General features: G+C 42.4%; 1 protein-coding gene across 2 annotated transcripts in view; it reads left to right on the top strand.

Annotated features, from left to right (window-relative positions):
- CTIF (cap binding complex dependent translation initiation factor) overlaps nucleotides 1-12,254 on the top strand; it is a 185,130-nt gene extending 172,876 nt beyond the window's left edge. The window contains exons 12-13 of one of the 2 annotated variants that reach the window (XM_040421114.1): nucleotides 291-344; nucleotides 775-6,236. In XM_040421114.1, coding sequence (XP_040277048.1) covers nucleotides 291-344; nucleotides 775-990 — 270 coding nt within the window. In that variant the 3' untranslated portion in view covers nucleotides 991-6,236. Of the gene's footprint in view, nucleotides 1-290; nucleotides 345-774; nucleotides 6,237-12,003 lie in introns of those variants that run through there. The other variant, XM_040421115.1, reaches the window with a different exon arrangement.
- The last annotated feature ends 947 nt before the right edge of the window (nucleotides 12,255-13,201 follow it).

Raw genomic sequence — 13,201 nt, 5'->3', positions numbered from 1 at the left:
TTACACCACTACTGGTTGTCAAGCGAGGCACAAAATGTCCTTAAAATTTTGGTGCAAATTAAGCCAGAATTCTGGCGCATTTATGTGGTAAATCTCCCCAGCAATGGGGGAAGCCCATTCTATTCGATCCAGTCACATCTAGAGCCAAAATCATTCCTGAAGCAGCAGAGTCCTGTGAAGTTCTTGTTGTACAGCCTGATCTTCCAGAAGCCTAATGCACTGTCCAGTTTGATGCTTCTCGGTTTTGTTTCCGTGTGGTTTTACCAGTTTGTTACTTTTTTTCCCCGCAGCTGTTACAGTCGTACGACGTGAAGGAGGATGCGGTTCTTTGTTGTTCCATGGAGGTGAGACTTTTGGATCTTCTGACAATCACACATCATCCGTCCACCCTAGTGCATAATTATAATGAATGAATCCCCATCAAGTCGTAGTGATTGGAGGTGCTTTCGAGCATTGCCCTTGCAGCTTAGGTCCTTCCAATGGAAGCAATGATAAATCAGAGGTGGCACCATAAGTTGTACATTGACTTCTGAGTGACACCCAGGGTTTGTAGCTGTAGGATATGTGATAGTCTCTGACACCTGTGGTTGAGACTCTGTCACTGCCTTGACCTCTCACTAACACATAGGGCAATTATCTATGTCAGTCTGTCACCCAAGTCATCTCCCCCAGTCAGTCTGTGTCTCGCATTCATGCACCAGCTGAGCCGGAGACACGGGCGTCTGAGACGGTGGCCATTTAACATGCGACTTGTAACCTCTGCTCTGTTGACAGCTGCACAGCACTGGACGTCTGCTGGAGGAACAGCTGCCTGAGATGATGACGGAGCTGCTGGCCGCCGCACGGGACAAGATGCTGTGTCCCACCGAGTCCATGCTGACCAGGTCTCTCTTGCTAGAGGTGATTGAGCTTCACGCCAACAGCTGGAACCCCCTGACCCCAAGCATCACCCAGTACTACAACAAGACTATCCAGAAACTTACAGGTTGACATGCGAGCGTAAAAGGGGGCAACAGCCAACAGGACACGATCCCTAGGGTAGGGGGAAGTTCCGCCACCCTGGCGTAAACCAGGATGTACTAACTGGACTTGCCAACCTTTCTACGAAGATAATGAAGGAAGAACACGTGTTAATAAATCAAACAGCATGCTTAAGAACTCATTCAGCAAAGGGGGGGAAGCTGCCTTCTTTTTCAGTCCAGTACCGTGCTCTACAACGCCTCCTCCATCGTCTCGTTACCATATTGTATGAGCCGCAAGGCACGCACCGAGACTGTCACTGTGGGTGCAGTGGAGACCTGTATTGTGTGAGGCCGACTGGCCGCTATTGTTTACACAGCATATTGAGGGCTTTTACGGGCCAACTGGCAGGAGGTGGGTCTGGGCAGATGTCTCAGGAGAGCAAAGAGGGCACGGTCAAAGGCGACATTGATTGGTGACCTCTTCTTTGTCAACGTGTGGAGCTTGGGGGGGTCGCGTGTTTGGAGCCACAGTAGGGATATGTATTAGAGAGCTGCACAGGTTGAGATTTCATTTTGCACTCTATGGTTTTCTTTCGAATAATTATTATAATTTTTTTTCCATTTTAAGGTTGATGTAGGACAAAACAAAAAATCCTGCAAGCATCATCCTAGTGACGGAAATGGTTTTGCCTATCCGTTGGGATGATAATGCACGGATTTGGTGACTTGGAGGGGAATAGGAATAAATACTAAGCAACCCAGTTCATTGGGCAGGGACCAAAAGGGGGTCCCTAATAAATTGCTGTGCAATATGTAGTAAATGTTTCGTATCTGGCTGCAAAAGGGTTGTCATGAAATGCGTCAGTTATCATGATCAGTTCAAGACACATATGAAGTGCTAGGAAATGTCCCAGAGGATGTAAGGAGGGCTTCTTTATCCATATTTACATGCTTGTCATTGTCCTCCTGCATTTATGTAAGAGTGTGGCTTTCTTCTGCGCTTTTCAGCCAGGTTTCGATAGCCTTGGTTTTGCTCTTCTGCAGGTGGCGGTGCACAAGCAGTGGTAGTACTTTTCTAATGAAGGTGAGATGATGAGTTTGGATGCATGATCCTGGACCCGAAACGTGTGATGCCATTTTACTATTTATTAAGGTGTATGGGAAATTTTTGGGCACTGTGCTGTGGTATATATGTAGCATTCCTGCCGCTACCTGCAGATGCTCATGTCACCCTGAAGCACTATGACATCACACGAAGATATTATCTACATTGAACATCATTGTCTCAGAATGCGCTGAAGGCCGCCCCTTTAAACAGAGACAGATACGTGTATTTTATTTATTTAGAGCTTATTCCGACTGTATATTTCATAGGTCATTTTTATGTGCTTTGACATTTCTGACACTACTGGGCGATGTTCTATAAAAGTTAAACCCATATGTTCTACCATGACCACCCCTAGCGTCCAGAGTGGTCCTGTCCAATTGCTGTGTGTTTCCAGTCATTTGCTCATTGGTGGATTTTACATCACCAAAGTCACGTGAAGGCTTTTTGTTCATTTTTATATGACATTTCTTGATTCAAGATAAACTCCGCCTTCTCAATGACATCACAAGTGTGCGAGCAGACAGTTCCACTTGTGTGATGTCACATGGGTGGACGGAGGCAGTATGGCCACGGACCAGTGTGAAAATATGTTTTTAATACAGATCGGAGTTATCGAACCTAATATCCCATTCCGGGCAGGTTCAACAGCTATTATTGTAAGGTAATGCAGCGTCAGTTTGAGCAGTAGCAAACGATGGGTCATATCTGACTGATAAGCAACTTAAATCACTAATGTCCAGGAGCACTTGATCACTGGTTGGCTCTGTGGCGCTAATGTCGCATCTACCACTTGGACCCTGGTGTCCAGTGACGAGGTCAGTGTACAAGATTGTAGTGCAGTGATATAGCCTATGTAGAATGCTATAGTTTATAAGCTGTACAAACAGTAGGAAAACAAAGAACGTCAGAGGGCATGCCAACTGTTCAGTATTTGCATGGGCTTAGAACATGTCGCCCAATATCGCCACAAGTGGTTCCAATGGGCAAAGATTCATTATCTGGCATATTGGAGATTATGATGGGAAGATTGTATTGACTCTCTTTAGTCATTTGGGACGACATTCAGAACTCTAGGTTCAAGGAGGCAAATAATTGAGTCCTTTCTAATTTGCCCACTTGAATGACTGGTCATACTGAGTATCATCGTAGCTGTGGCCCACACTACAGATAAGGATCACCCATTGAATAGTTTATAAAAAGAAGACCGCTATATTGTGAGGCACCTCTACAGTTATCAACAACCTAGAGGTGGTTGGTCTCGTCTTTCAGGGCTTGGACTTTAGGCAGGGTACTGGCTCTTCTTAAAGAGACCAGCCGTGTATGGAGACTTATTGGCAATGCTCTATGGGAACATAATATCTAAAGAGGTATCTCCCAGAGGAAGGGAACCATCTCACAAACCCCACTTTTTAATAAGCCTTGGGACATGACAAGAAAAAATTGCTAAGCCAAATAGACAGCTGTATCAGGGTGCTTGCCCCTCATATGTACGGATTAGGATTCTGGCTGGCTGGGTGCAGTGCCTTAGATGAAGCTTAAGCAGGTTGCTGGGTCTCCTTGAAGAGATCATCTGTGTATGGAGACTTATTGGCAATGCTCCATGGAAAAATAATATCCAAAGAGGTGTCTCCCAAAAAAAGAGAACCATCTCGCTAGCGTAACCTTTTAGAAGTGGCTCCCTCCGACATTTTAACAAGCCTTGGGACATGACAAGGGAAAATAGCCAAGCAAAATGTCCATCCGTAGATAGCTACTTCATGGTGTTTGCCGCTCATCAATATGAAATAAGATTCTGGCTGGCTGGCTAACTAAACATTCTTATCTGTCCTCATTTTATCTCTAAAGATTGCCTTTTCTTGGTCTCAAAACTTGAGACCATTGTGTTTTTCAGCAAAAGTAAAAATTTCGTGACCTGGATGGTTCTACACCTGAGCTGGTAGAACTTCATTCCTCCCCTATATTTTCTATATGAGGGGGGGGGAATGGCATCCCTCACCAATGGGTCCTCAGAATGGTTGTCGACTGTTGGTTTTCGGATAGTACCAATGGCCCGATTGCGTTAGAAGCATATATGACCTTCCTAAGACAGTCTTCTCTTGGTCTCAAAATGTTAAACCATCAGAAAAACATCTAAATATTTAGCAACTCTTCCACCTGGGCTGGTCAGGATCAGATCCCTATTCTTTCTGTGTGAGGGAAAGGAAATAGCAGTCTTATGAGGCCTCATCAAATAGTCTTCAGTTGTCAACAATCGGTTGTGTTATGGTACTTTCTTTAGTTGATAGCATAGAGGCATATATGACCACACATAGCCAAGGAAAACATACCTAAGACTGGTTACATGCCAAAAACTTCAACATGGCAGATCCCAATTTCTCTGTAGCCAGTTGATCTGAACGCAAAAACATGACCAATTTTTGGCCTAAAATCAGGCAAAACAGACATACTGTAGGTTGTTGGCCAAAATATACGAATGTGACTGTCCATCTTAAGTCGTGACAATTCTTGCCGACAGAGAAGTCCATCTACTCTTGTGTTGTATTGTGAAGCAGCAAGACGCAAGTCTCTCGATTTGTTTTTAGTCTGTTGTCTGACCTAGAAGAGTCTTTCTTTTTTTTCTAGCTCATCAAATGTAGTAGGTGGCTGCTGGTGTATCGGCACTGAAGAATAGCAGGTCAGAGTTTCACTTCCTGGAGGTCAGTGGAGGAAATGATGTCACTGTTTGGCCATTTCCTTATTTACTTTCTCTATAGACCCTCGACTTAGTAGATCATTCCTGGAGCTTATTAAATGTTGAATTCCAAAGACGAGAGGGGAAAGGCAGGGTAGTTTCCTGTTCTCTGCTCATCCTGCAGTCAGAGGGAGTACAAGGAAATTTGGCTTGACGTCCCAAGTCTCCCATCAAAGCGCATCAGGATGAACGTCTTGCATTCTTGGCCCATGCATTAATGTTTTAAGTGTTGGTGCTTGGAATGTGGTTTTTTACTTTTAAGGATACGTGTCGGACTGAAATATTTTATCTCTCGTTTTCGTGCTTGCTTATGAGAAAAAGCTGATGCAGAGCACATGTAGATGATCTATACCTCCCATAGCGTAAGACTGATATCAGCAACAACTTTTGAGCACCAGAAGTGTGCCTGGACAGGGAAACGTTATTCTTTAGAAAAGTTTGCACTCCTAAGGTTTAAAAGGGTTTTCCAAGATTTTCATACTGATGACTTATCCTCTGGTTGGTGAGGGTCTGACACCCGGGACCCCCGCCGATCAGCTGTTTGAGAAGGCACCGGCGCTCCTGTGAGCTCCGCTGCCTTCTCCCTGCTTACCATGCACTGCGCCATACATTGTATAGCGCCTGTGCTTGGTATCTCGCTACGCCCCATTTACTTCAGTGGGGCTGAGCTGCGCCTAGGCCACATGACCGATGAACCTTGCGTCACTGGCCTAGGAAAAGCTGTGAGAAGGCGTCAACGCTACGACAAGGTCCACTGCCTTCTCAAACAGCTGATAGGCAGGGGTCCTAGGTGTTGGACCGCCAACGATCCGATACCGATGACCTATCCAGAGGATAGGTTATCAGTATGAAAATTGGGTTTTCCCATAGTGAACCCTTATTACCTGTCCACAGGATAATACGGAAGGTTATATGGCATATTTTGATTGATCATACCATGTTCTGGAGGGCTTGTCTCCTGGAGCACCATTGGTATACTTGAAGAGCAACTCCAGTTGTAGTTGATGTCATAAGTTCATTTTGCAGTGAGACTTTATTAAATATTCTTAAATAAATGTGGAAATTGACTACCAAGAAGGAATATGAACGTGTTTTTATTGTCTGTATCGTCATATGAGCTTTTTTTCCTGTGCTTACTGCAGCACCCTGCTGAGTACTGCACTGTGAGCTGTCCGGAGCTGTGGGGAGAGGGAACTGGGAACATCTCTGGCTCTATAATGTGGTAGTCAAGTCCATTGAGCAGACAAACTGCCTAGAATGTATTAACCCTAATTACAATAATTATGTTCCATATGGATGAAAATATAACTAACCTCTGTGGAAAAACATAAAATATAATACTTTCATACTTCTCCTATGTACAAGAATATAACTACTATAATACTGCCTTCTATGTACAATAATATAACTACTATAATACTACTCCTATGTACAAGAATATAACTACTAAAATACTGCCCCCTATGGACAAGAATATAACTATTATAATACTGCCCCCTATGGACAAGAATATAACCACTATAATACTGCCTCTTGTTTGCAAGAATATAACTACTATAATACTGCCTCCTATGTACAAGAGTATAACTACTATAATACTGCCTCCTATGTACAAGAATATAACTACTATAATACTGCCTCCTATGTACAAGAATTTAACTACTATAATACTGCCTCCTATGTACAAGAGTATAACTACTATAATACTGCCTCCTATGTACAAGAATATAACTACTATAATACTGCCTCCTATGTACAAGAGTATAACTACTATAATACTGCCTCCTATGTACAAGAGTATAACTACTATAATACTGCCTCCTATGTACAAGAGTATAACTACTATAATACTGCCTCCTATGTACAAGAATATAACTACTATAATACTATAATACTGCCTCCTATGTACAAGAGTATAACTACTATAATACTTATCCAATAGACAAAAACCTAATTGAAAATTGTAATGTTTGACTGGAGTTGCTCTTTAAGATGTAACTTTTTTTTTTTTTTATACTTTAACTTAAATTAAAAGCAGGTGTAACATATTACAGAATTGCCAGCAGGTAGCGTTTTTACTGGCAAATATTAAGTTTTGCCAAGTCCAAACCTACTGGGGCTTAATCTCCACAAGTTCTTGGTAGTTCTCACAAAATATCACACGGAACATCTACCTGGAATGTGCTGCAGACTGTATTGGTTGGCTCATGGCTATGGTTGTAATATGAATGTTATTGGAACCTGTCGGGTGTAGTGAATTATGAGTTTAAACCATAGACTGACCTGCTTGATACCGACTCATGACTGAGAATGAGAAGACATCTGCACTGAAGTAGGGATTTTCTATTGAATTTGTCTCCTTTAAATGGGCAAGTTTATATTTCTCTCCTCCTAAAGTTTTCTCAAGTATTTGAATCTATTACCATGTTCCTCAATGAAAATGAAGAACATAAAATCCTATCATGTTCTCCATTATTTTAGTGCTTTTATGTTTGAGAGGTTCATGACCATATTAAGAAACTGTGGAACAATCTTACATTTGAGTCTGTAAATCGACAAAAATCTCTCCCTTCAAAGGATGTTCAAATCCAAGTGGGTTGGAAATTAAATTTGAATGCGCCCCCAAAGATAAAGGAAGCCACCACCTTTGGGGGAAGTTGTCACTTATGCAAGTCTTCACTAAATATGGCCGTGCTACAGAAACACTAAAGGTGGCCACACACATTAGATTAATGTCATCCAAACCCTCAGATTTCATCTGGACCAGCTGACCATCTAATGTGCATTGGTGTGTCCCGATTCTCCTCTAGTGGCAGATGTTGTAGGAAAGTAAGATTGGGCATGTTGGTGTCTGGAAGTGGCTTGTACCAGTCTCTCTATTGAGAACACGAGCATTCTTGGATGAGCGAAGCGTGTATTGGTGAGTGGGATGGCTGTTGGCCAAACAAGCTTTGTGCTAACATCTAATCCTGTTGGACACCTGGATATGCTATGTATGATGAGCACACTCATTGTGTTCCTTCAACTCTCAGTAGACCTGTGTATAGCTAAGGGAGGACTCCAACCTTGCCTGTCTTCTACAAGTCAACATGCCTCCAACCTTGCCTGTCTTCTACAAGTCAACATGCCTCCAACCTTGCCTGTCTTCTTCTACAAGTCAACATGCCACCAACCTTGCATGTCTTCTGCAAGTCAACACGCCTCCAATCTTGCTGTCTACTTGGCAGCTGAGCAGCACCAGTTGCAGTAGGAGACGCAATGGAGGTGCTCTGCCTATTTCTGTAGAGTTTTTTATGTGCTGGAAAAAATTATGCGATAATCCGCTTCCGGATTCCTCGTGGTTTTTTGGATGTGGGTTTTGACCCGTTTTTGTATGGTTTTTGATCCTGCCCATTGCAATAGGAAGTTTCAATGTGGATTCAACGCCAAATCCGCACCGAAGTTATGTTTACACAGGGTTTTTTGAGTGCTGAAAAAAAGCTAATGCAGAATTGGCTTCAAGATTCTGCACACTTTTTTTTTTTGCATGCCTTTTTTTCCCAGACACTGTTTTGCCACATGTTTTAAGCAGTTTCACACGATTTTTGGAGCGGTGCAGTTTTTAAAACCACAAGTGGAAAAAGAAGCGAGTTATGAATTCCTATTCAGATTCCGCAAACGTGAAATGTGAACATACTCCAAGAATATCACTTCTTTTTTCCACACCATATAAACTAACAATAGGGCAAATGAACAAACGTTTTTTCCCACTGAAATCAACAAGCCTTTTCGGTACAGTTTACAGATTCGGAATCCGCACCAAAATCTGCGTAGAAAAACTTAATCGAATATAGCCTAAGGGAGGGCTCACACCTGGTTCTTACACAGAGGCCTCCTGTTGTCCCTCATTCATAGGATGGACGTCTTGAACTTGTGGTTGAATCTATTGATGTCTTGTTCCCGGAACGTTGTATCAAAGATTGCTTGTCTTTTACATCCCGGTGATTGGAGATGCGCCATCAGGGCTCCTGTGCCATACACGGTTCTGTGTTTTTTTTGTGTTTTGTTTTTTTTTTTCATACTCTTTTTTAGAGATTTTCTTACCTGATAAAATGTCAAGTTCTTCTAATACATGAACCTACAGCAACGTAAAAGTCAGATTTTTCCAGCTGATGGCGTTCCGTGTATTTACTGTTCTTCATGGTGCATTTGCATTGAGACAGTAACGATGAATTATTCAACCCTGCTCTTATTAACGGCTTTGGAAGAAAACTTGCTGGAAATTATTAAATCCTTCGTGTTTCCTACAAGATCACGTCTGTGTAGCTACTTATGGCTACTCAGCAAGACGTGTTCATGAAATATTCAGACCCAATGTATGCAACAGAACCCATTATCTGGGTAATAAATGTTTAACCCTCCGCATGCTCCAGCACGTTGCTTGGCGCTACATTCGTTACAGAGCTTATCATATATCATATGATGGGACTTAAAGGGGGTCATCTCACTAGGACATCCCCTGTCCGTATGCCCTTTGAAACCTATTATTAGGGCAGAGGAGGGGGGGGGGTACCTTGCTGGGGACCTTACCCATGAGCCAGAACAGCGAGCCGCTTAGGTGTGTCCATGCGTTACATGAATGGATATTCATTTGAGTGGCAGCCACGTAATGCTACATTTACCTTGTTTGTGGTACTTTAGGGGTAATGGATGGGCGGACGTGCCTTCCCTTCAGGATAACAGGTTGTCATATTTAAGAAAAGCCGGACCCTTGGTACCTGCTTCTTTTTAAAAAGGCTTCTGCCCTTAGTCATGAAGGAGACCGTCCCACCCCCCTGATGTACTTGGACATGGCGGTCCTGGCAGGACATTTCCTTCTTCATTTGTGAATTTTTTTTTAAAGGGCTTCCCCGATCTGCATGGGTGCACCAACTTTTGAGCATATTTACATAAGCTCCTCCGACTTTTTGACCGTTTTATAGGAGAGTCCCTAGCAAAGCAGGACAGCTGGGAGGTATGTACTCACAGCCTGTAATCTATAGACTTTATTGACTTTATATCTCTTTTTTATCTAATAATTGGCAAAGACGACTTTGACCAGCACTGGTAGTTGTTGGTTGTTGGTCAAGGCAAACGATAAAATTGTAAAATTTGTCAAAAATTGTCAAAATCAGCAAATATCTTTTGCAAAGTCCAGAAGGGAAAGGACCGTAAAGATTCAAAAAAGACAATAAAATAAGTTTGTCATGAAACCCTGTCTTATAATACATCTAACTTATAATGAATGTCTTATCAGTCCATTTTACCTTGAATCGCATTATGGGAATAGCCACAGCAACACAGAGTATTTCCGGAAAGGATCATGTGTATTCTTGTCAGGAGTACAGGAGTGCATGTGACAGGAGGGGAATGTGTTAGAAAGGACACGGAGCAAGTACAGGGTCCCAGACGTATAGTAACGTAGTGGAAGGAGCTTGGTTCCCAAGTAGCACAGAGTATTTCAAATGTGTGGAAACTTTGTAGGAGACAATGGCCTGTCCCCTCGTGATGATGGTAGTGAGGACAGGTGGTTCACACGTTCAACGTGTGGCTTAAGTTTCACCTGACGAGATGTCAGATCACATATCAGAAGTTCCGGAGATAAAGTAGCGTCATGTGTCTTGTTAATGAAACGTTCGACCGGAACTTTTCAATGGATGTGCGTATTTCTATGTATATGTAACGGCGTACAATGAAACCAGCTCTAGTTACTCTTAGAAAACGCCTTTTAGTAGTGTTTGTCTTAATATTTTTGTAAATTTGAGAGCTTTTGTGGTGCACCTGTCTTACAAAAAAAAAATCTGACTGTTGTGTTTCGGGCGACCTCTTGTGTGACATCATACTGTGACCTGACCACTATGATGCCAATAAGCTGCCATCAAGCTCACCTGTAGGGCTATCTGCCTGTTACAATTCCTTGTTTTGCACCTGATCGAACGATCTAGTCCCTCATCACCACAAACAGTACTCAAAAATACTTTATAAAAGTAATAGGTAAGCTGAACCTGTGCGTTGAGTAACGGAGACAGATAATCGATGGGTGCATTTGTAGATTAGCTGCAGTGTGGAGGGTTACACAGAGACTGAGATGTTTCATTTTTTTTGAGGTGTTCAATATGATTTGATAAGGTGGAGAAGAATTTAATGCATATGTCCCAGGGAGAAGGATTTAGTACAGCTGTTATCTAAGGTCCCAGGGCTTTCTATGTTTAGAATCTAGCAACATCTGGTGAGCCAGCCAGCTAGAGACCACTGTCCAACAGACTATTTAATTTCAGTGTACTTGGTCTTCTCAATCCTGCTAGCTAAACCTTATCATGCCTATCACAGTCTAATTGCCCTCCCCTAAATTCTCATTCCTGAGAGGTAGGGAAAAGGGGTTCCCTAATCAGCTGTAGCTCCTGCTGGTTATGGAACCTCTTGTGACCCCATTTTATGGTTTACATCTAGCCATTTGCCTCAACTGTTAAATCACTTAAAGTTAGAAACTTTTGCATCCGGAGCTGCAATCAGAATTCTGCTGGCTTGTTCTTTCCTCTGAGCTCCCATCTTGCAGCATCTCTTGCTGATTCAGTGTCTGTACAGAGCATCCTCTTTATTTATTCTATCAGTGTGTACTCCTGTCACTGGACCTGGTATAGAAAAAGAAATGCCTCCTAGAGGGTAGTCTGCTGGGCATTTCGGGAGCTGAGAAGGGGAGCGCGTCGATGACCTTTTCGATGTACACCAAATCTTGAAGGTCATCAATGAAGCTGCGCTTACACATAGGATAGATGTTGGCCGATAGTTTTATTCCCTAACTCCCCCATAGACTTCTAGGTGGATAAGTGTCTGTAAGACACATCTGCTACCACATAGCAGAAACAAAGTTCAAAAACCTGATTGGAGATTTCAGGACGGCCATTTTGCTTTCCCCATACATATTGGATTGTCCACAAGCAAATGTCTGTTGTATATATCCAACTTCAGTGCACGGCACAACCATAAGTGTGGTAAATGATTGCGGGATTGTGTCTTCTGCTCTTTCCAACTCCGCCATAGTCGGCCGATCCCTGAGGAACATCCTGAAATCACCTAAAAATCTTTCCTGTGGTTTGTGAATGAAACATTGTATCCAATACCACTTCTATGCGTTGATTGTTACAAGTAACTGAACCCGTGTAATTCTTCTCTGTTACTTTAAGTGGTCTGACGCCAGGCGGACTCCATATGGATAACGCAAGAAGACTAAATACCTCAATGGTATGAAAAATGTCCATCTATTTTGGTGTTATTGAACATTTTATGTTGCTGCTACTATTGAAATATACATATATGCAATAATTGATTTGCTGAATAATTTGTATCTTCTGTTCGAGGCTTATTCTAGACTAATACAACAATGCAATTATTATGGGGAAAGTATTATGAATAGCCAAATAAATATTTAATTCTTGTGCACAAAACCCATTTGTCTCCACTTCTTGTGATTGTGCCAGTCTGTTTAATATTGATGCTGCATTCTCATGATAGGGGCATCTGATTTTTATCGAATGTCATTCATTAATATTTTCTCATTCCATTGATTTTGCTTATGACGAGTCTGGTTAGGCCATAGATCTTGTAGCTCTTAGGGGTTGCGAAGAACAATGGACATCTTTTGGTTTGTTCTTCTTGGGAAATTTGAGGGCCTTTTTTTTTTTTTTTTAAGGGTCACACTTAGCTTGGTCATCATCTTATAGACAAATGCTATTCTTCCATTCTCCCATATACACACACTCTCCTGGTATCTGGTGCCGGGTAATGTCAGGGCACCCCCATACACTTTTTATATGGTTGGCTGGTCCTGCAGAAATCCTATGTGTATGACCACCTTGAGGCACAGGTTTGATCAGTGACCCCAGCTTAGCTGCATTGTCCATAGGAGTGCCAAGTAGTCTGAAGTCTTCCTCCTTCAGATCAGATTTCCTCCGTCCATCTTTCATGCTTTATAATATAGCTCATGCTTTTCAGATTTTGGGTATCAATAGCTGATTTCCTTTATAGCAATGATTCTAACTGGTCTGTGAGATATGCCAAAGGTTATAAACTACCACTGATAAACTTCCATAGAGCTCTCAATGTAATCTCCCTATTACATCCAGCCAAATGTTTAATAGGAAGCCAATAAACCTATCAGTCTGTGGCTGGAAGGTTGGATGAAACTGGAGAACCCAGAGTAAACCCATACAGCTACTGGGAGAACATGTAAACTCTATAATGATGTTGCCCCTGGTCAGGTATGGACCTGGAACCAGTGTGCTATCCATGGGACACAGTCAGGCCACACTTATGATGGAGTCATGGCCATTGATGGCTCCTAGCTGGACTTTTTTCAGGAACAGATGTCTTTTAGGGTTTATA

This window comes from Bufo bufo, chromosome 2, assembly GCF_905171765.1.
Source record: "Bufo bufo chromosome 2, aBufBuf1.1, whole genome shotgun sequence".
Lineage (NCBI taxonomy): Eukaryota > Metazoa > Chordata > Amphibia > Anura > Bufonidae > Bufo > Bufo bufo.
This window is presented reverse-complemented; position numbering and strand designations above follow the sequence as displayed.